A 24,914-nucleotide genomic window follows, 5' to 3' on the forward strand; every position below is an offset into this window, starting at 1 on the left:
ATGCGCAATGTGGAGTTGACTTGACCATATGTATTTATTTATAGCCTTGTCTTCAAATTGTAAAGACCATGGAATGTGCACAAGTCTGTGTAAGGGGCACTTGGTTTACTACGCATGCGCCCAATTTATTGTTCGCTTCAGGGAAGGAAACATGGCGGCGTCCCTGATTTGTGGCCGATTTTCGGCTAGCCTGAGAAATTCTGGGGCCAGATCGACACTTACCACTGCATCCAAGGTAAGTGTGCATTGGGGAAAATGGCACGAAATCCGACTGCCTGTAGCTGTGATTATTCTTTTGCTGCCCCTTCTTCGACGTCCAAAATTCCCCCAAAAGAGACAGGGTCATATTGACATTAGCTCATTGCCATTGAGGCTGCTAGGAAACTGGCTATGCTAGCTACCTAGACATTCATGTCTATATCACTGTCTAGCTGGTTACTTTCACTTGCTAGCGATGGCAAAATGAATGTATTCATAAACAACTAAATGTATTAAAAGACAAGCCATTTTGGGGGTTCAGGGATTTGCGTTTGCTAACAAGATTTTCCGCTCACATAGTTCTAAACACAGTGACCTCCAACACCAAAGCGCCGACGTCAGAACGGGATGAATAGAGGCTATGCGACATCGAGGCTGTCGGCATCTGAGATTTAGCTAAATAGGTTAGCTACAATAGCCAGCTAGCTAACTGACCAATTTATAAGAGTTAGTGGGCCTTTTATACATTCGAAAAACGTTTTTGGTGTCGATTCAATTGACGTCCAAATGACATGTTTGATGTATTTCTCTTTCATATCCGCAAACTTCCACTATTGACACAAACGTTACTCCACATTTGTGTTGTGTGCATCTGTGTGTGCCCTTTTGTATGGATGTAGCAATTTTCATTCAGTGTCCTTGCACAGACGATGTACTCCCCCTGACATGAGTAGGTACTGTAATTTCACTAGTGTTAATGTACCCTCCTCTCCCTACATCACTTTCTCTCTCCTCTATCCCATTCTCACTCTACTCCCTCTCTCAAGGTGCTGGGTGGTTCCTCTGGCCTGCTTGGGCCTCAGCAGCAGTCCCCCCACCTGCAGCAGCAGCAGAGGAACCTCTCCCTGCACGAGTACATGAGCATCGGTCTGCTCAAAGAGGCTGGCGTCTGTGTGCCCGAGGGCAAGGTGGCCAGCTCACCCGATGAGGCCTACTCTGTTGCCAAGGAGATTGGTAATCCATAGCCTAATAGGATGTGGGCAAATAAATTGCACTAGAGTAAATTGGGGATAAAAACTTTGAATTGACAGTAGGCCTATATTATGTCAGACCAGGTAGTAGAGAGTCTGTATGTATTAACTAACCAATCTTCTTTGATGTTTGGCTGAGTCAGGTATGGTCTGAGAGTGGGATGTATACTGTAATCTAGGGATGCCCCAGTATCATTGTAGTGCAATACTAAGAGCAAGAGTTCAAAAGACAGTAGGGCCGGGACGATACCAGGATCGCAATATTCGTTAGTGTCGTGGCATGGAAACTAAACACAAAGTGGATTTGACTTCTTTAGGAAAACAGCCCTAATGTTGTGTCATCCACGGTCACATTTATTTTCAAAAGCTGTAGCACACAATATTTTACATACTGCAGGTTTTTAAAGGACTAAAGAGTTTGGTCTGCTTTGTTTTTTCATTTTTTCCATGGAAAAAAATATTGCTGTACTGGTATCGTCACAGCTCTATAAGACAGTGCAGTTTAGGGCTGTCCCCAACTTATATTTGTTTTCTGTATATTTTTTTAGCTTACGAGCTATGACTGCTAACGATATCTAGGGATGGTTCACTGAGTGCTCACATCCCAAAATATACACATTTCACCTGATATGACCATTACGCACATTACACATGGTGGGTGTGGATTTTTTAAACTTCCATTCACTTTTGCGCATAGTCAATCACAGTGGTGGGAAAAAGTACCTAATTGTCATACTTCATTTAAAGTAAAGATAATAATAGAAATTGACTCAAGCAAAAGTGAAAGTCACCCTGTAAAATAATACTTGAGTAAAAGTCAAAGTATTTGGTTTTAAATATACTTAAGTATCAAAAGTAAAATGTAATGACAAAAATGTCAAGTATGAATAATTTCTAATTACAAATATTAAGCAGACCAGTAGGCACAACTAAATGTTTTAAATTTACGGATAGCCAGGGGTACACTCCCAACACTCAGACATAATTTACAAACGAAGCATTTGTCTTTCGTGAGTCCGCCAGATCAGAGCCAGTAGGGATGACCAGGGATGTTCTCTTGATAACCAGGGATGTTCTCTTGAATTAGACCATTTTCTGTCCTGCTAAGCATTCAAAATGTAACAAGTACTTTTGGGTGTCAGGGAAAAGCACAGTATTTTCTTTAGGAATGTAGTGAAGTAAAAGTTGTCAAAAATATTAATAGTAAAGCACAGATGCCCCCAAAAACTACTTAAGTAGCACTTTAAAGTATTTTAAACCACTGCTTAATCATAATCAGAGTTACACTACATGACTAAAAGTATGTGGACAACTGCTCATTGAACATCTCATTCCAAAATCATGGGCATTAATATGGAGTTGGTCCTCGCTTTGCTGCTATAATAGCCTTTGTTATTCTGGGAAGACATTCCACTAGATATTGGAACATTGCTGCGGGGACTTGCTTCCATTCAGCCACAATAGCATTAGTGAGGTCGGGCAATGATGTTGGGCGATTAGGCCTGGCTCACAGTCTGCGTTCCAATTCATGCCAAAAGTGTTCAATGGGGTTGAGGTCAGGGTTCTGTGCAGGCCAGTCAAGTTCTTCCACACCGATCTCGTTTGTGCACGGGTGCATTGTCATGCTGAAATAGGAAAGGGCCTTCCCCAAACTGTTGCCACAAAGTTGGAAGCACAGAATCATATAGAATGTCATTGAATGCTGTAGCATTAATATTTCCCGTGACTGGAACTAAGGGGCCTAGCCCAAACCATGAAAAACAGCCCCAGACATTGTTGTTCCTCCACCCAACTTTACAGTTAGTACTATGCATTGGGGCAGTAAGCATTCTCCTGGCGTCCGCCAAACCCAGATTCGTCTGTTGCACTTGTTGTGAAAAAATTCTTACACAGAGACACTCAAAGTCAATCTTAAATGAATAACTGTTTGTCAGCACGCTGGAGAGGTTCCAACCAACTCAGTGCACCATAGTACACATGTCAATCAGGAGCTCTCCCTGGGCAGACTCAGCAGTTGTCTGTGTATAGCTCTATATAAGACAAGTTATTTTTGCATGATTTAGAATAATTCATTAATCATTGCCGTTTTGTTTTATTCATGTGACCGACCAATACTGTTTTATAACGTGACAGACCAACACCCCACAAGGCTTCTCCTCTTTAAACTGAGACCTTGAAACTGATAACTTTCGTTAGTTCTCGAAACGTCTCGGCGTACTGCCAAATTGAACAAATCCCCACTTATCAATAGCTGCAGTCAGCCACTTGCATGAACACAGAGATTGGTTTATAGAACAGCACATAAATAGGACTCAGAAATTAGTTACAAGAAAAGCACCAACATTCAAATTCCCATTACAGACTGCCAGATGGTGAAGCACCAGAGAACACGTTTCCACTGCTCAGGAGTCCAATGGAAGTGAGCTTTACACCACTCCAGCCGACACTTGGCATTGCGCGTGGTAATCTTAGGCTTGTGTGCGGCTGCTCGGCCATGGAAACCCACTTCATGAAGCTCCCGACGAACAGATCTTGTGCTGACGTTGCTTCCAGAGGCAGTTTGGAACTCGGTAGTGAGTGTTGCAACCGAGGACAGACGATTTTTACGCGCTATTCGCTTTCCACTGGTTCATTGGACTCTGGAGCAGTGGAAACACGTTCTCTGGAGTGATTAATCACGCTTCACCACCTGGCAGTCTGACGGACAAATCTGGGTTTGGCGCATGACAGGAGAACGTTACCTGCCCGAATGCATAGTGTCAACTGTAAAGTTTGGTGGAGGAGGAATCTGGGGTTGAGGTCCACATGGAAAGGGTTTGTCGATCGGTGTGGACGAACTTGACTGGCCTGCACAGAGCCCTGACCTCAACCCCATCGAACACCTTTGGGATGAATTGGAACGCCGAATGTGAGCCAGGCCCAATCGCCCAACATCAGTATCTGACCTCACTAATGCTGTTGTGGCTGAATGGAAGCAAGTCCCCACAGCAATGTTCCAATAAACAAGGTCAACTTACTAAACTAGTATACAATGTGTATTACCATGAACTTCAAATAGGCCTACCGGTAGACATTTATGTGTTAAAATAAATATGTGGGTGAACTCTGATTGCTGGTCACAGTGAAAAAGGCCATGCTCCCATTACTTTCAAGTGCATTTTTTTTTTAAGGTGGGTAAATGCCGTTTACCTTACACTAGGCCTACACCACTTCGGGTAGCCTATCCTCTCAGCCAAGGCAATTTTAAACAAATGAACACACACAGAATAGGTATCCTACATTCAATTTAATACATGAGTTGAATCAAAGCACATTTTACACCCTAAAGTTGACCATAATTAATGTTAATGCTAGTTAATGCTTGTTCACAGATTGTGTGACATAAAACACTACCTTTCTTTCCTTACATTAAGGACATTTATCAGTGTTTGTCATTATTAAGCATTTTAATTAAAATTACAATTAAATTACAACATTATACTTACGAATTATGGATCTTGAAGATCTCTGAAAATGCACTGTAAATGAAACTGCCTACGTAAAATGTAATGATGGTTCGCTGTGAAAACCGTTCTCATGGGCACATAAATCCCAAATAATGTAGATCTATGTCATTGCGAAATCGAATGCTTCTAACCCAAAGAGTTAACTGTAGGCCTACCTGTATTGATGTAAACTTGTTGGATGAATTGGATGTGCAATGGTGTCTAGCTATAGACTAGTTGTCTAGTGACATCAATCATCATCAGCTGATCCAGGAAAGAAAACAGTACTGATAGAAAATAATGTTGCTAAATAAATGCTACTACTTCTGGCTACGGATGTCACGGAGAATGCGTAGACCTGAAAAACAAAGCAATGAGCGCTCTAAACAATTGACTGACAAAAGCAAATAATGATAAATCAACAGATAAATCAAATGCATTGGAATAAAGGCTATTTTTATCAAATTTGAAAATATGCCTTCAAAGGAAAATCTATGCATGAAGGAGCTGAGGCTGGAATTCAAAATGTTTTAATTGATTTATTTGACCTTTTTTTAACAAGGCAAGTCAGTTAAGAACACATTCTTATTTTCATTGTCATTGGCGGCCTAGGGTGGGTTAACTGCCTTTGCGGGGCAGAAACACAGATTTTTACCTTGTCAGCTCGGGGATTCGATCTGCAAACCTTTCGGTTCCAACGCTCTAACCACTAGGCTACCTGCCACCCCCATTACTGGATGGACAGCGACCATGACAGAGAGCTGGGGGTTTCCTTTTCATTGGGAAATTTTCATATATTTACCACTGCATTTTAAACAAATAGGAGAATGGTTAGATTAGCATTATTTTAGGGGAGCTGAGCCTCCCCCTTTGCACCCCGTAGTTCGCACCATGATGTACAGTTAGGTTGGAGTCATTCAAACTCATTTTTCAACCACTCCACACATTTCTTGTTAACAAACTATAGTTGGTTAGGACAAGAACACCATTCCAACCGTGAAGCACGGGGGTGGCAGCATCATGTTATGGGGGTGCTTTGCTGCAGGAGGGACTGGTGCACAACACAAAATAGCAAAAACAACAACAAAAGCAACATCTCAAGACATCAGTCAGGAAGTTAAAGCTTGGTCGCAAATGGGTCTTCCAAATGGACAATGACCGCAAGCATACTTCCAAAGTTGTGGCAAAATGGCTTAAGGACAACAAAGTCCAGGTATTGGAGTGACCATCACAAAGCCCTGACCTCCAATCCTATCGAAATGTTGTGGCCAGAACTGAAAAAGCGTGTGTGAGCAAGGAGGCCTACAAACCTGACTCAGTTACACCAGCTCTGTCAGGAGGAATGGGCCACAATTCACCAAACTTATTGTGTGGGATGCTTGTGGAAGGATACCTGAAATATTTGACCCAAGTTAAACAGTTTAAAAGCAATGCTACCAAATACTAATTGAATGTATGTAAACTTCTGACCCACTGGGAATGTGATGAAAGAAATACAAGCAGAAATCAATCATTCTCTACTATTATTCTGACATTTCACATTCTTAAAATAAAGTGGTGATCCTAACTGACGTAAGACAGGGAATTTTTACTAGGATTAAATGCCAGGAATTGTGAAAAAAGGAGTTAAAAAGTATTTGGTTAAGGTGTATGTAAACTTCCGACTTCAATTGTATATAATCCTTTATGACCATATGTAACTCTGTGATTTAATTATGATTGACTATTGATGTTAAATGTTTCCACACCCAGCGTGTTTAGTGGTGAATAGTGACGTGTATATTTTGGGATATGAGCACAAGTCTGTTTGACCTAACGAAGATCCATTTCGGATTTAAATAATTGTCAACAAAGCGGTGAATTGGGAGCAAAAACAGTGAACGGGCCTTCTTGTTCTTTACTACTATTCTTTATTAGCCCAGCACCTAAGTTAAGGATGTGCGTATGACCACAAACGTTTCTAATGAGTAGGACTAAACTATTCACTAAGTACTCATTGCTAACACAATTTGTTTGGTGGTGGATACAGATTAACTTGAAAGCAACAGTCTAGTCATTTAGGGGCTTATGAGTGCATGCTTCTGCTAAAATGGTTGTGTTTGACAATGTTTTGAGTAGTTTGTTTCATATACATTATCTTTGTGTATAAGTGGAATGTCCGGCATATCTGTAACAGTTACTGTTTCTCTCTCTGTCTCTCTGTCTGTCTCTGTCTGTCTCAGGCACCAAGGATCTGGTGGTGAAGGCCCAGGTGTTGGCTGGAGGCCGAGGCAAAGGCACATTCGAAGGAGGGCTGAAGGGAGGAGTGAAGATTGTTTACTCGTGAGTGTCAGCGACATCTCCTTTCAAACTGCACCCACATTTCTACTCTGTCTGACCATGGCAATGTCGATTCTTCTTCCCCTCTCTTACAGGCCAGAGGAGGCCCGGGACATCTCCTCTCAGATGATTGGTCGTAAGCTGTACACCAAGCAGACAGGCGAGCAGGGCCGTATCTGTAACCAGGTGTTTATCTGTGAGCGCAGGTACCCCCGCAGGGAGTACTACTTCGCCATCACCATGGAGAGATCCTTCCAGGTGAGGCCATTCTCCGCCCCTCCACGCCTCTCAGGTGACAACAGGTGACACCGACAGATTGGTCAGTTGTGTGAATCTTGATTTAAGAATGTTGTTGGTGATGTTACCACTAGATGGTGTAGTGGTAAAGGACATGGGTATGGACATGTTGGAAATGCTTGTGCTCCATGGGACTTGGTTGTCCTGCTGTAAAGCTATATGCAGTTAGTCTTTTCACTCAAAAGGTTAGAGATACCAGTTGTCATTCCAAATCAAACTTTATTTGTCACATGCTCCGAATACAACAAGTGTAGACCTTCCTGTGAAATGCTTACTTACAAACCCTTAACCAACAGTGCAGTTCAGGAAGAGTTAAGAAAATATTTACCAAATAAACTAAAGTAAAAAATAATAAAAAGTAACACATTAACATAGCAATAACGAGGCTATATACAGGGGGTACTGGTACCGAGTCAATGTGCGTGGGTACAGGTTTGAGGTCATTTGTACATTGAGAACTTGATGACCGATGGATCAATTCAATCTTTTGTTAAATTTGTGATATTGCTGTGAGAATTATGTTCCATTAATTTGCTCCGTTTCAGTTTGATTGCCACTTGCCACTCAATGACGGTGTATAATTATTGGTACTAATAATCTATCGTACCCTCCCTCTGAACAGGGCCCTGTGTTGATTGGCAGCTCTCAGGGGGGTGTGAACATTGAGGATGTGGCGGCGGAGAATCCCGACGCCATTGTGAAGGAGCCAATCGACATCATGGATGGAATCAAGATGGAACAGGCGGTTTCGGTACAGTTGGGATCGGGTTGTAAAAATACCTAGTCAGACAAGACAAAGCGCATGTCAAACTCTTGATTTGTAGCTATTTTGGAGCACGTTTAAGCAAATGCTTGTGGCAACATTTACTGTATATTTATATTTGGTCTGTCTCGAGTTTCTCTCTCATGAGAAGAGCCCCAGAAGCCTCAAAAGGCCTTAGAATCTTGTTAGTTATCCCTTCACGCAGTGTCTTTCAAAGTCAGGGTTGACTTTGATACAGTCTGTGATGCTCATTCAACATGCCATCTCACTTAGTACATGTCACATGTGCCTGCAGTGTTTCCATGAACTGACACATCCTGTCTCTCACATTCACTCACATACCTCTTATTGTAGTTTGTTCCTCCTCTCCCTCACGTCCTCTCACCTTCAATTGAATTCAAAGTGTTTTACAAGCTGGGAATACATTACTTAGTGTTGCCAAAGTATATATTTTTTCGGTCTCTCTCATTTTCTCTCTCCACTTTCTCTTTCTCCAGATTGCCACGAAGATGGGCTTCCCTGCTGCTCTGATCGGCGACGCAGCGGCTAACATAATCAAGCTGTACAACGTCTTCATGAAGTACGATGCCTCCATGCTAGAGATCAACCCCATGGTGGAGGACGCCTCTGGCCAGGGTACACACACATACTTGCTTTTCGTTCCCAGTGATGTTGTTCGACACGCAAGTGTTAAGTGCTGGGTGAGAGAGTTGCCAGTCAGTGTTAAAATCTTGGTTGTAGGCTTCTCCCATCGATCTATTACTCACTGTCAATCATGCTCACTAATGCACTCCCAGTGAACAATCATAGTGTGAATCACAGTACTTTTAAGTGATGGGCCAATTAGGCAGCTAAACCCAATAGTACTGAAGGAATGAGAGGGTGTTATTGCACAACCAACTGTCATCACCATAGCCATATATGACAGAGTATGGTGGCTGATGAGGGTCAAGTAAGAGGCACTATTTTAGCTTTGAAATGTGAAAAGCTTTCAAATGCTTATATGTACTTCTAAGGACTTTGTGGTTATGGACTGAATTTACCAACCCCAAAAGAAGAGTTGATTGACAGCAGGAATTGCCAATGATGGCCCTTTGACGCTACCACGTCAGCAAACCATACTTTTGGTGATATAGTGTATCTGTACACCACTTCAAATTAGTGGTTTTGGCTATTTCAGCGACACCCTTTGCAGACAGGTGTATAAAATCAAGCACACAGATATGCCATAGACAAACATTTGCAGTAGAATGGCCCGTACTGAAGAGCTCAGTGACTTTCAACGTGGCACCATCATAGGATGCCACCTTTCCAACAATCAGTTTGTAAAAATTTCTGCCCTTCTAGAGCTGCCCCGGTCAACTGTAAGTGCTGTTATTGTGAAGTGGAAACGTCTAGGAGCAACAACGGCTTTGCCGCAAAGTGGTAGGCCACACAAACTCACAGAACGGGACACTCACTACCGAGTTCCAAACTGCCTTTGGAAGCAATGTCAGCACAATAACTTTTCGTCGGGAGCTTCATGAAATAGGTTTCCATGGCCGAGCAGCCGCACACAAGCCTAAGATCACCATGCGCAATAACAAGCGTTGGCTGGAATGGTGTAAAGCTCGCTGCCATTGGACTCTGGAGCAGTGGAAATGCATTCTCTGGAGTGATGAATCACGCTTCACCAACTGGCAGTCCAACGGACAAATCTGGGTTTGGCGCATGACAGGAGAACGCCACCTGACCCAATGCATAGTGCCAACTGTAAAGTTTGGTGGAGGAGGAATAATGATCTGAGGCTAGGCCCCTTAGTTCCAGTGAAGGGAATTCTTATGCTACAGCATTCAATGCCATTCTAGACAATTCTGTGCTTCCAACTTTGTGGCAACAGTTTGGGGAAGGCTCTTTCCTGTTTCAGCATGACAATGCACCCGTGCACTAAGTGACGTCCATATAGAAATGGTTTGTTGAGATCGGTGTGGAAGAACTTGACTGGCCTGCACAGAGCCCTGACCTCAACCCCATTGAACACCTTTGGGATGAATTGGAACGCTGACTGCGAGCCAGGCCTAATCATCAGTGCCCAACTTTATTAATGGTCTTGTGGCTGAATTGAAACAAGTCTCTGTAGCAATGTTCTATTGGAAAGCCTTCCCAGAAGAGGGGAAGCTGTTATAGCAGAGAAAGGGGGACCAACTCCATATTATTGCCCATGATTTTGGAATGAGATGTTCGACGAGCATGTACTGTATGGGCATGTAGTGGTCTGTCTATCTTATCTATACCTCAACCCACTGAACCCAGATTCATCCTTGACATGTACAGTACAGCCAACAAATGTTACACAGTAAAGCGATGTCACCTTGGACCAGTTATAACAAAAAGTTCTCTCAAAGTATAAATGGATATCTGCCGCTGGGTTGTGTCGTAATGAAGTTACAGGGTCATTGGTTTTGTCGTCCAATGATGATGCCAGCCTCTTTCTCTTGTGTTCCTCTGACAGTGATGTGCATGGACGCCAAGATAAACTTTGACTCCAACGCGGCGTATCGCCAGAAGAAGGTGTTTGACATGCAGGACTGGACCCAGGAGGATGCCAGGGACCGACAGGCAGCCAAGGCTGACCTCAACTACATCGGCCTGGATGGATCCATCGGCTGTCTGGGTGAGTGCCACAACACACCCACCACTGGTTCACTGCACCACACACCTAGCTTTGGTTCACTGTAGTAACAGTAGTGATAGACATATTTTGTTATTTGTGTATTCATTCTATACACTGTGCGTGTGCAGTAAATGGGGCTGGTCTAGCCATGGCCACCATGGACATCATCAAGCTGCATGGTGGCACTCCTGCCAACTTCCTGGATGTGGGGGGCGGAGCTACAGCCCACCAGGTGATGGAGGCCTTCAAACTTATCACCTCCGACAGGAAGGTAAGGACTGAGAGTGGGGGACACTTGTCACTGTAACTAGCATTTCTCATCTCTGGTGGTCATAGAAGAACCATTAAGCTGCAGTAGGTATTCACTGTGGCACAAGCAGGCACAGACATGTCACGTATTCCACAGGCCTTCACCCTGACCCCAACTGGAACGGCATGGCTGGGTATCTGGGTCATGAGCAGCCTGCATCTTATACTAAGGATGTTTTGATGGGGGGTAGTGGTAGGGATTAATTAATAATTCCTGATGTTTGGACCTTCATGAAGGTTGTGGTTATACAGTTGAAGTCGGAAGTTTACATACACTTAGGTTGGAGTCGTTTTTCAACCACTCCCCAAATTTCTTGTTATCAAACTATAGTTTTGTCAAGTTGGTCAGGACATCTACTTTGTGCATGACACAAGTAATTTTTCCAACAATTGTTTACAGACAGATAATTTCACTTATAATTCAATGTATCACAATTCCAGCACAGTCGACTGTGCCTTTTAAACAGCATGGAAAATTCCAGAAAATTATGTCATGGCTTTAGAAGCTTCTGATTGGCTAATTGACATAATTTGAGTCAATTGGAGGTGTACCTGTGGATGTATTTCAAGGCCTACCTTCAAACTCAGGGCCTCTTTGCTTGACATCATGGGAAAATCAAAAGAAATCAGCCAAAACCTCAGAAAAAAATTGTAGACCTCCACAAGACTGGTTCATCCTTGGGAGCAATTTCCAAATGCCTGAAGTTACCACGTTCATCTGTACAAACAATAGTACGCAAATATAAACACCATGGGACCACGCAGCCGTCATACCACTCAGGAAGGAGACGTGTTCTGTCTCCTAAAGATTAACGTTCTTTGGTGCGAAAAGTGCAAATCAATCCCAGAACAACTGCAAAGGACCTTGTGAAGATTCTGGAGGAAACCTATACAAAAGTATCTATATACACAGTAAAACGAGTCCTATATCGACATAACCTGAAAGGCCGCTCAGCAAGGAAGAAGCCACTGCTCCAAAACCGCCACAAAAAAGCCAGACTACGGTTTGCAACTGGACAAAGATTGTACTTTTTTGAGAAATGTCCTCTGGTCTGATGAAACAAAAATAAGAACTGTTTGGCCATAATGGCCATCGTTATATTTGGAGGAAAAAGGGGGAGGATTGGAAGCCAAAGAACACCATCCCAACCGTGAAGCACGAGGGTGGCAGCATCATGTTGTGGGGGTGCTTTGCTGCAGGAGGGACTGGTGCACTTCACAAAATAGATAGCATCATGAGGAAGGAATATTAGGTGGATATATTGAAGCAACATCTCAAGACATCAGTTAAAGCTTGGTCTCAAATGGGTCTTCCAAATGGACAATGACCCCAAGCATACTTCCAAAGTTGTGGCAAAATGGCTTAAAGACAACAAAGTCAAGATATTGGAGTGGCCATCACAAAGCCCTGACCTCAATCCTATAGAAAATGTGTGGGCAGAACTGAAAAAGCGTGTGCAAGCAAGGAGGCCTACAAACCTGACTCGGTTACACCAGTTCTGTCAGGAGGAATGGGCCAAAATTCACCCAACTTATTGTGGGAAGCTTGTGGAAGGCTACCCAAACGTTTGACCCAAGTTAAACAATTTAAAGGCAATGCTACACTCAATTAGTATTTGGTATGTAAACTTCTGACCCACTGGGAATGTGATAACATCTGAAATAAATCATTCTCTCTACTATTATTCTGACATTTCACATTCTTATAATAGTGGTAATCCTAACTGATGTAAAACAGGGAATTGTTACTAGGATTAAATGTCAGGAATTGTGAAAAACGGAGTTCAAATATATTTGGCTAAGGTGTATGCAAACTTCCCACTTCAAATTTATAAGGAAACTTTTCAGTAGACGCATCCCCTAGTAGGTGTGTCTTGACAGACATGTCTGGAGATACCTGTAGGATATCAGTAGGAGGGCCCATTCCGGGGGGTGAGGTTTAACACTGGTGGAAGCTATGGGGTGACATTTATCTGGGAGATTTTAAATGGCGGATGACTTAAGGGAACACCTATGGGCGTACACATGCTAGTGTACATAGCCTAAGCTGTGAGGTTTGATAGATGGTTAAAAGCTCACTGGTGGTAGATTTGTGGCTAATGTTGATGCCTATGATTCTGTTGATGCTATAGGATTTTTAGGTTTTGGTTGTTAATGGTCCTTTATGGATTTGTGATCATGCTTTGTGATTGCTTGGCTTTGTCTTGTTTCTACAGTCCATATCTTCAGTCATGTTTTCATGGTCAACATCTCTGTTTGTGGTCCTCAGGTGCAGGCCATCCTGGTGAACATCTTCGGTGGCATCATGAGGTGTGACATCATTGCTCAGGGCATCATCATGGCTGTTACAGACTTGGACCTGAAGATCCCCATTGTGGTACGGTTACAAGGTAAGACTGACCTCCCTCGTGGAGTCATCGGCTACAGCACTGACATTTTGGCACGGTCACCCAGTGACACACACACAGTGGGCCGGGAGAGAAGGAAGGGGTGACACCAGGGCAACAATGGAGCGTGGCCTTTTAAAGGTCAAAGAGCAAGCTGCCTGTCATGATTGGGCTCTTCTACTACTTCCACACACACACACACACACAACCTGTGCTGTGGGACCCTGTAGCTCCCAGCTTTATTCCAGATGTACTAAAATAGATTGTGTGTATTTATACAGAACTCAGTAACTCAGTTAAACTAAATGTAATTGGACTAAAATTATTGCCTTCACAAACAAATCATAGACTTCTATTTTACTGTATGTCTTCTTGAGCTATTTTTTCCATTCATGCAGCCCAGGGATCATCAACTAGAATTTTTCATTTTTCTTGAATGGACGATTGGGGGGGCCGTAAAATATCTACACATAATTTGTAGACTGTAAATGGACCTCGAGGCCCTAACAGATGTAATTATTTAACCTTCCTTACATTTTTATACAATCACATCTCCTTTATTATGCGAGGGAATACTTAGGAACAGATTTCCAAAATGAAAATCACATGTAGCCGATTTCCTGATGTTTTTAGTCTTTTATATGATTTATTATGATGAACTTAAACCAGTTGGGGAACCGTATGTAATGTTCAATGCCTTGCATGTATTGAGGCTCTTTCTTCTGCAAAATGTCCTTATCAATAATGATCACCTACTCTAATATGAAATGTAATCTAGACCACATTTATACCAAACACTATCAGCGACTTACATGAGCAGTTAGAGTTAAGTGCCTTGCTCAAGGGCACATTAACAGATTTTTTTTAACCTAGTCGGCTCAGGGATTCAAACTAGGATATTTGAAAGAATATAAAAGAGAACCAAAGAGCTTTGGAAAAGATAGAGGCTAAAGAGAGACTGCTGCTCTGCTGTGTTTCAGGATCCAGAGTGGACGATGCCAAAGCTTTGATCGCTGCTAGCCCACTGAAGCTCCTGGCCTGTGACGATCTGGACGAGGCTGCTAGAATGGTGAGTCACACACCTCTCCCCCTTTCTCTACCCAATTCAGTCTCTCTAAGCACCTTGGGCGTTGTGTGTTTGGTACAGTAGGTCTATGTGAATGTGGAAACTAAGGAATGTCATGCACCGTTTGAGGGTCCAGAGTAATGGGGTTTGTTTGAGACAAGGGGCACCAACAGGGTAGTGTGGGTGTCCATTGGAACTGTCAGGGTATAGTGACAGTTTAAATGCAGCTCATTGCCATCCTGCCTGGCTGAAGTGACACAGCCTGAGTTTTATGGCTTTGATTTCTGGTGGCGCTAACAGCAGTGGCATTGACTCAGAGCTGAGGCCCCCTTCCTCTTATCTCTCGCTCTCCCTCAACCTCTAGTCTGGCTTAGCTCTCACTGACTCCCACCATCTCTCTCCCTTGTTTTTGGAGTGATCTACTCCAGAGATGAGCATCAGTTAGCCAGCACAGTGGCAGCTTGGCATGACCACCTAATGGAAATTGCAGCCCCTCGCAATCAAAACCTTTTTTAGCTTTGTTAGTTTTTTTGTACTCGTATTGTTCCCTGCCACTGTTTAGCTCTGTGTCTGTGTTAAACTATCCTCTTTCTCACTCTCTCTCAGGTTGTAAAGCTTTCTGAGATTGTGTCGTTGGCTCAGGAGGCTCATGTGGACATCTCCTTCCAGCTGCCACTCTAAGCCATGCCCCCTAAACCTCGACACCCCACCCCCAACCTTTCGAACAGCAAGAAGAGCCTCTCACTACTGAGCGAATACTCCAATACAACACAGCCCATCAACTTCTCTGTTAGTTCTGATTCTCTCTCTGTGGCAAGGCTCCAAAATACACATGTGCATACACACCACTAATGTGGGAATTTTTGCTCTCCTAATCTCGACTTTCCTCCCTCTCTGTTTTGTTATGTATGCCATGGCTAGTGTGTATTGTCTGTTCAAATGCAACACATTAACATGCTTTTCAGATCAGGCACGGGGGCGTTCCTTCAGATTATTCCATTATTACTCGCTCTGTTTTCACAATGATTCCTAGTTACTTCCTCTTCCCCCACCTCTCTCCTTCAGCTCCCAGAATGCCTAGCTCTAGTCATAATGCACAACCCCCCCAACCTTGCTTGTTTCTTTGAGAGGGTGATAGACCTATCTATTTACCGGTACATTTTGGGAGAATTTCTGCTGTCTGTAAAGGTACAGCTAATTCCCCTTAGGCTTCGTTCTCCTGGATCACTTGGCTAAAGAGAGTTATGTCGCTGTCAGTCATAGTCCTCTCCCCTTTAAATCTCTTCCATCTGCCCCTACAGGAGAGGCTTTTACTGAGTGCTTCTGAGAATGGGAGATGCGATGGGGGAAGTTGGCCACTATGCAGAATGTAGCTCATCAGAAGCTAGGGGATAACACTTGAGCTTATACATTGCTGTTAGGAGGACCTCTTATGTCACTCATTTAATTTCCATGCAATTTTGAATGCATAGCTGGATAAAAGCTTTCTAGTACTCTCGTTTTGAACTAGTAAGAGTTCTATTCTTTGTGTGTGTTATCAAAACTACTGCCTATCTGGTTGTCAGCATGTTTGTGTATTTGTCTCTTCCTTCCCCTCACTCTCCCCTATAAGAGCCTGCTACAGTGTATGTGTAGTCTGCCACTATGTCATGGGGAAAACCTTTTTCACTTGGGTGTGTGCAGTGTCCTCTCAACTAAACTGTTAAAAGATTGTAATTAAGTCCTCTCCATATCTCTCTCTCTCCATTCCTATCTCTCTCTGTTACTCCCTAGCCCTCAGAACACAGAAACAGTTATTGTGAGTTGTCAAGACATTTATTATATCTTGTAAATAACGAGACCGCCGTTATCTTCTGTAAAATATTTATGCTTCTCTTGGGGAGTAAAAAAAAAGAAAAAAGAAATGTTTGTTTTAGTTTTGTTGCACTTGTACGGTACTTACAATGTGAAAGTTGTCTGCATCTCGTATGGCTGTTTGGCAACAAATGATAACAAAAGCACAAAGAAATATAAAGACCAGGCTCATGTGATGCCAAATTAGGTTCTATACTGTGAGACATTAGCATAAGTGTCAGATTCTTACATTTTCTACATGCCAGACAGTACATGTATTTCAGTTGCATAATAAGTCATTTTGGCTTCTATTTTAATTTCTGTTCTAACCAATGGACGATAAAGTTGTATTCTATTCCATCTCCTAATCCACTGGGGATACGTACTATGTTAAAAGTTTAAAAACAGGATTGTGTCAGAGCAGGGTTACCTCCTGTTGCCAGCACCGTCTGTCTCTGTATGGCACATGTGGACTGTGGCATTGGTTTTGACACGCTTCAAGGATACATTCGCCTTGAGCATCCTTGAAGCCAGGGCCCACAGCATATCAGGAGCTAAAGGCTGTGACCCAGTGGGTTATCGCTGTGTGGGTGGACTGAGTTGGTATACACTGTACTGTAATGAGGTGATGGGAGTTTGATTGCTGGAGACGATATTTTGCATTGCTTTAAGTACGTACCCGCCCCTTGGATCCTTTTCCACAGAGCTGAAGATTTGAATCACATTCTGCGCAAGTGTTTCTTTACCTCTACTTTACTCACACATTTTTGTGGTGACCCTCCCTACACTTTTCTCCCTGTCGATCGTGAATGATTTGTTTTACCAGTGAAACGTCCATTCAGCATCTGAACGCCAACCATTTGATCTCAGTTTCATGGAGTTATGCATTTTGTGTTGTTTAGAAGCAGTCCACAGTTTTCTGAATGATTTTCAGTAAATACATTTTCAGAGCAGATGGTTTTAAAACGGTAGCATACCTTCTGCTTTGTTTCTATCAAAGCACATATTTGGCCTAGTGTTATTCTCTGAGTTTTGGCCACGAGAGAGAAATGCAATCATTCGCACAATCATCCTAAAATCTCATGAGGTTTTTTTTGTTTGTCTTGCAGTATCATTATACTATGCTATTGTATTTGGTTCTGTTATTCAGCTTTGATGCAACTTTATTCAACAAGCACCATTTTGCCACAGTAGCCTGTTTTCTAGGAGTAGAGCGCAGAAGCTTCGGGACCTTTAGCTGTCAGGAAGATGGGCCCAGAAAAGTTGGATTCGCAGCCACTCTGTTGCTGGACGTTTCTTTAAATGTTGAGAAAGAAGATGAAAACGATGTAGAGTCTGTTATTGTTCACTTACTGCTTCAAAACACACACACACACACACACCATGATTGTTTCCCAGAGCTAGCAGTTGAAGACTGGACTGCCTGGCCCTGATACTCTATTTGTCCTTCATAAACCTGTTCATGCTTGGGATAAGAATATGGGTAGCCTGAAGGCAAGAACAACACAGGAATTATGGAGATGTTCCCATATTTTAAAGGTAGGGGTGTGTCTCTCATGGCTTCATACATGCGACAGTGGCTGCCATCATAAAAAGCTATTGATGTAAAATGCATGAGATGTCTTATTTCTATGTGAAGGTGATTGAACACAACCAACATGAAGGTGAACAAATGCTTTTGGTATCATGTAAAATACCTATAGCATACCTTATGATTCTTGTGTTTTCTGTTCAGGGAAAGTTGCATGTTTGAACATTGAATTACCTATTCTACATACTGCCTTGGTTCAGTTAGCAGTGTTCCCCTCTAGCCTTGATCATAGGTTGGCTTGTCAGTGTTAAAAATATCAAAGCTGACTGTAATCATCCAAAGACCCCTGGCAGACGCATTGAATGTATACCTGTAAAGAATGATGCCGGCACGCACACACAATCACTAATGCCCCTCATCGAAGGAACTGCTTTGAAACCTTTGCAGTAAAAAAAAAAAAAAGCTGCACTGGATAAATTGGTGAAAGACCCCCGACAGAGACATGTCTCTCTCCTCTAATTGTCCTTCTCCCGCCCTCCTTCCTTCTAGCCTGTTTATACATGGTTCTAACATGCGGCTGTTGTCCTGATCTTGTCCACATTCTGATTGTGCCCATTTGTCGACAGGTGTAGACAATCAAAAGACACATTGTGAACAGATTGTGGTTAGATTTTCCTGACCACCTCCGGAGGTACTAGAAGACCCATCTGATTATGGATAGCCTTGAAGTGTAAAATTATCATGGCAATGAAGTCATACAAATTTGGCCAACCTCCCCAAAAAGAAGTCACACCGGCCAGTTAAGGTAGTAATTATGGACAACGATAACTCCAGACTTAAGATCACTGTCTTCATTAAAAACCAAATGTCTGCTGGTACTGTGATTGGATGCCACAGTCCAATCAAAATTAGATGACGCAGAGATATTGACCCGAATGACAGAAAAATGGTTCCCACGTCCAAAGCCAGCACAAAATTCAGCCAATGTCACTCAAAAGAAAATGAACTCTAGGTCAGGCTTCTACTGAGGCCTGCCTTTCTGCCATGTAGTGGGGAGAGGGGCACATTAAGTAATTTGGATTAGGCTTCGTCTAGTGTTAAGGCCCTAACTCTAGCTTCATGCACACATCCTGGCTCATCCCCTAAGCCTCACCCTAACCGTAGCTTCATGCTCCCAGCTCAACCCTAACCCTCGTTTCATCTCCACATCTTGGATCAACCCTAATCCTAGCTATATGCTCTAGCTATACCGTGACGCATATCTTTTCACATTAAATGCAATGTATTGACTTATTCGTCACGCCTAAAAAGCTTACCAGACTGACGCTTATCAGTTGGTAGCAGGCTGACAAGGAACAGGCCCAACTCCAGACTGTGAACACATTTCATGCAGACAAATATCTCCCAGACACTTCTATTCAACTGTCTGAACCAACGACTCAGCAAAGAACAGCACCATTAAGTAGACAGTGGAGTGCATTATCCCTGCTGGTCTACCGGTGCATTCAACTAAACTAAATAAACCCAGACACCTTGGAACTTTGTCTTGTAATCTGAGGGTGTGGAGAAGCAGTGTCACATCTGTCTTTTGAAGTGATATCTCCCATTAGGATAAACTCCTGCTGGCTACATCATAACAGCTGGGTTGTCTCTGAGGGGCTACAATATTTCCCTGTCTCCTGGTGTCATGGGTAATCCTAATCATGCATGGTCACCAGCCTTGTGTTCTGTTCCTTGGCACACTGCGCTCTGTGAGGATCATGGAGTTGTGCCCTAGTCAGCAGACTAAGCTCCATGAGGGATGGCATTTGGTTTCCCAGAGGGCCTGGGTATGCCAGGGTTCCCAGAGAAGCCTTCATGTGGGCTACTCATACCCGTCAGTCAACCTCATTCACTGTACGTACATGGTGTACTAACTGTGCAGCTTAGTGGCTGGGAGGGAGAGAGGATGTTCTAGTTCTTTTTTTCTCATCCTCTTCACCTCTCACACGTTTTTCACCCCCACCCCATATACACAATCACTCCCTTTCCATTTCAATCTCTCACTCCTCCATTCTCTGTCCCTCTGTGTGTATGTCTCCCCCTCTCCAATGCTACATGACAAGAGTGTATAAATCTCTGCTGGGGATGAGTGATGGTGTCCAGTGGGAGCAGCGGCATGGTGTTTCCTTCTGTTCTCTTATTTGTGTGTGATAAAGGGCATCAATCTGACCCTGTCTGTCAGGAATGATTGTGTGGGTGGGGAGATGTGTGGGTGGGGAGATGGGTGGGTGGGCGGGTGGGAGTAAGGAGATAAGGTGTGTTCTAACGTAACAGTCTTAGTGAATGAAAAATAAGTTTTAGTCTTACCTCATAAACCCAGTGACAGCTTTTGATTGAATACAGTAGGACCTAGAGCTCTGAAAAACCAACAGAATGGTAGCCATGCTGCTGATTATTTTTTCCCAAGAGATGGTCTATGATGTGTTGTTTTTATTGTTTTCTATTGGCCGCAGATGCTGACCAAGCCAATTCACAGTTCAGGACCTTTAATCTCACAGCCACATGCAGTAGCTACACTCAATATCACATATTAGATACTGTCTGGAGAGTCCAGACTAGGAGCTTTCAGCCTTGTATTATTTTCTAGGCAGGTAATGTAAAGAAAATAATCATCCACATTCATCTGTTGTTTGGGCACAGTTATTTCAAACAGTTACAGGGAGATTAAGTTAAGAGCCTATTTTTAAACATGCAGCGTCTTCCTCTCCTCTCTTTAAAGTAGAAGCTCTGTTTAAAGAGGTGTAACTTTTTCCCTTTCGTTGTGTCCTTTCTTCCACACTCACTGATATAGATAAACATGATAGGTGAAAGCAACATAGTGTGTCAACCTATCCAGTCCTTTCATGAATCAGTGGTAATGAAGGCATTGATTGTGTGCAACTTCATCCTACTCAGAAACGCAAATCTGACCTCATATCAGTCAGTGTGTAAGGGGCAACTGCCTCCTCCTCCAAATCAGTCACTCCACCAACCTCATTAGGTTGGCCATCTCTCAGTTGGATGTGGATCAAGGTCATCGGACCTGACTGGACCTGTCCGCCTCCCAATGTTTAGTTCTCTGACCTTTTCTGTCCTGTCAGCCACAGGAGTTCCCCCTCAATACATTTGCATGACATTGAATCGGCGTCCTTCGTTAGCTCTCTCCCCCTGGCCAGTGTCTCTATGTGTTGGCTATTCTGCTTTGAGGTGTGTTCTTTCTCTCTTGCTCTCTTACACTCATGCACGCACTCACTCACTGACAGAGTGAGTGCAGAGTTGCAAAAAGCCATATCTCAGACTGGCCAATAAAAATAAAAGATTAAGATGGGCAAAAGGAGTTGCCTCTTCACTGTTGATGTTGAGACTGGTGTTTGCGGGTACTATTTAATGAAGCTGCCAGTTGAGGACTTGTGAGGCATCTGTTTCTCAAACTAGACACTCTAATGTACTTGTCCTTTTGCTCAGTTGTGCACTGGGGTCTCCCACTCCTCTTTCTATTCTGGTTAAAGCCAGTTTGCGCTGTTCTGTGAAGGGAGTAGTACACAGGGTTGTACGAGATCCTCAGTTTCTTGGCAATTTCTCACATGGAATAGCCTTCATTTCTCAGAACAAGAATAGACTGACAAGTTTCAGAAGAAAGTTAATTGTTTCTGGCCATTTTGAGCCTGTAATTGAACCAACAAATGCTGATGCTTCAGATACTCAACTAGTCTAAAGAATACCCGTTTTATTGCTTCTTTAATCAGTTTTCAGTTGTGCTAACATAATTGCAAAAGGGTTTTCTAATGATCAATTAGCTTTTTAAAATGATAAACTTGGATTAGCTAACACAACTTTCCATTGGAACACAGGAGTGATGGTTGCTGATAATGGGCCTCTGTACGCTTATGTACAGTGGGGCAAAAACGTATTTAGTCAGCCACCAATTGTGCAAGTTCTCCCACTTAAAAAGATGAGAGAGGCCTGTAATTTTCATCATAGGTACACTTCAACTATGACAGACAAAATGAGAAAAAAAATCCAGAAAATCACATTGTAGGATTTTTAATTTATTTATTTGCAAATTATGATGGAAAATAAGTTTGTGGTCAATAACAAAAGTTTATCTCAATACTTTGTCATTGCCAACAAAGGGTATATAACAGAGGTCAAACGGTTTCTGTAAGTCTTCATAAGGTTTTCACACAAAGTTGCTGGTATTTTGGCCCATTCCTCCATGCAGATCTCCTCTAGAGCAGTGATGTTTTGGGGCTGTTGCTGGGCAACACAGACTTTCAACTCCCTCCAAAGATTTTCTATGGGGGTGAGATCTGGAGACTGGCTAGGCCACTCCAGGACCTTGAAATGCTTCTTACGAAGCCACTCCTTCGTTACCCGGGCGGTGTGTTTGGGATCATTGTCATGCTGAAAGACCCAGCCACGTTTCATCTTCAATGCCCTTGCTGATGGAAGGAGGTTTTCACTCAAAATCTCACAATACATGGCCCCATTCATTCTTTCCTTTACACGGATCAGTCGTCCTGGTCCCTTTGCAGAAAAACAGCCCCAAAACATGATGTTTCCACCCCCATGCTTCACAGTAGGTATGGTGTTATTTGGATGCAACTCAGCATTCTTTGTCCTCCAAACACGACGAGTTGAGTTTTTACCAAAAAGTTAGATTTTGGTTTCATCTGACCATATGACATTCTCCCAATCTTCTTCTGCATCATCCAAATGCTCTCTAGCAAACTTCAGACGGGCCTGGACATGTACTGGCTTAAGCAGGGGGACACGTCTGGCACTGCAGGATTTGAGTCCCTGGTGGCATAGTGTGTTACTGATGGTAGGCTTTGTTACTTTGGTCCCAGCTCTCTGCAGGTCATTCACTAGGTCCCCCCGTGTGGTTCTGGGATTTTTGCTCACCATTCTTGTGATCATTTTGACCCCACGGGGTGAGATCTTGCGTGGAGCCCCAGATCGAGGGAGATTATCAGTGGTCTTGTATGTCTTCCATTTCCTAATAATTGCTCCCACAGTTGATTTCTTCAAACCAAGCTGCTTACCTATTGCAGATTCAGTCTTCCCAGCCTGGTGCAGGTCTACAATTGTGTTTATTGTGTCCTTTGACAGCTCTTTGGTCTTGGCCATAGTGGAGTTTGGAGTGTGACTGTTTGAGGTTGTGGACAGGTGTCTTTTATACTGATAACAAGTTCAAACAGGTGCCATTAATACAGATAACGAGTGGAGGACAGAGGAGCCTCTTAAAGAAGAAGTTACAGGTCTGTGAGAGCCAGAAATCTTGCTTGTTTGTAGGTGACCAAATACTTATTTTCCACCATAATTTGCAAATAAATTCATTAAAAAATCCTACAATGTGATTTTCAGGATTTTATTTTCTCATTTTGTTTGTCATAGTTGAAGTGTACCTATGATGAAAATTACAGGCCTCTCTCATCTTTTTAAGTGGGAGAACTTGCACAATTGGTGGCTGACAATACTTTTTTGCCCCACTGTAGATATTCCATAAAAAAATTCCAGCTACAATAGTCATTTACAACATTAACAATGTCTACACTGTATTTCTGATAATTTTGATGTTATTTTAATGGACAGAAAAATAGCTTTTCTTTCAAAAACAAGGACATTTCTAAGTGGCCCCAAATTTTGGACCGGTAGTGTATACTTTTACTTTTGATACTTTAGTATATTTGATCAATTACATTTACTTTTGATATTTATGTATATTTAAAACCAAATACTTTCAGACTTTTACTCAAGTAGTGTTTTACTGGGTGACTTTTACTTGAGTCATTTTCTATTAAGGTATCTTTACTTTTACTCAAGTATGACAATTGGGTACTTTTTCCATCTCTGGTGAGTGACGGCTAGTACAATAAAGGCCTAGATTCAATCAGATCCTGCGTTAACAGGGGATAGCCGACACCCACATAGCTGATGTTTTGGCGGTGTCAGAGGTGTAACTGCGTTTACAGCTGTGAAATCAGTGAGCAGCTGTTCTTGTTCATTGTCACGCAGCCACACCCATCCCACTCATGTTGGAAGTTCAGAACAAGAAAGTGTAGAAATAAAAATAATGACTCTCATATTTTAAATAATTAAATTAAAAATGAGGATTTCTATCAGCCTAATTGAGGTGTAGATTGGATATCAGATTCCAGTGTTTTTTTAAACAAGGTTGCATGGGATTTCTCTTAATGTGACTCTGTGCAGCCAATGTCCAATTCTCGCTTTAGCTATGGAGCCCTACATCAAGTGGCTTTATTCTGCTCGTTGATATATGTGCACTCTATAAACAATTCTACCCTTGTGAAAAGGATTGTTGATTTTCTTTCTCTCTATCTCCTTGTCTTCAAACAGGAGGAAGAGAGCAATTCTCTGGAGAGTCTATGAGATGATGACACTCTGGAGAGTCATTGTTCTCCTCTCCACAATGAAACAGCAGGAAATGGGGCTTCTTGCTCTCTAAACGGAGTTTATAAATAGAAATATGTGAAATTGCCAGTAGATAGAGCCGTCACACTCTAACCCGCGCACGCACGCACACACGCATGGATGAACACACGCACGCACACACACACACTCCACCAGTGATGACCCACCCATAGTTCCGGCTTTAAATTAACATGAAGAGAAAATGTTAATAGGAACTAGCAGGTTACCTCTCCCCTTGAGTCCTTGGATCCACGCCACAACAGCAGCATTTTTAAGAACCTGAGGGACATCATTTGAGTGCACACACACACACCAACTCATGAGGTCTGGCGAGGCTCTTCCTTTATGTTGCCTTTGTTTTTCTCCCTGCTGTAATATGTCTGAGGCATCCTGTTACCCTGGTGCTCCTGGGTAGAGGATCACTTCTAACTGAATCACATCACAGCAGGATCTCTCTATGAAGGTGTTTTTGTTCACAGGTGGGTTTTGGCTGTGTTGATATGTAGACAGATTTTTCGCCTTTTGTCTCATTCTACTTCCGTTCTTCATGCTAAGGGCTCTTTTCAATCCGCATCGCGGAAGTTCC

At 42.8% G+C, this 24,914-nt stretch overlaps 1 protein-coding gene across 1 annotated transcript; it reads left to right on the forward strand.

Annotated features, from left to right (window-relative positions):
- The first annotated feature begins 86 nt into the window (after positions 1-86).
- LOC110520344 (succinate--CoA ligase [ADP-forming] subunit beta, mitochondrial) lies at positions 87-17,956 on the forward strand. Its single transcript, XM_021597600.2, has 11 exons — positions 87-235; positions 1,026-1,212; positions 6,937-7,036; positions 7,129-7,291; positions 7,953-8,081; positions 8,591-8,729; positions 10,585-10,746; positions 10,875-11,017; positions 13,325-13,445; positions 14,423-14,511; positions 15,115-17,956. The coding sequence occupies exons 1-11, from the start codon at positions 152-154 to the stop codon at positions 15,187-15,189; spliced, it is 1,392 nt and encodes a 463-aa protein (XP_021453275.1). The 5' UTR covers positions 87-151; the 3' UTR covers positions 15,190-17,956.
- Positions 17,957-24,914: the final 6,958 nt, after the last annotated feature.

Source organism: Oncorhynchus mykiss, chromosome 3 (assembly GCF_013265735.2).
Source record: "Oncorhynchus mykiss isolate Arlee chromosome 3, USDA_OmykA_1.1, whole genome shotgun sequence".
NCBI classification, from domain to species: Eukaryota; Metazoa; Chordata; class Actinopteri; order Salmoniformes; family Salmonidae; genus Oncorhynchus; species Oncorhynchus mykiss.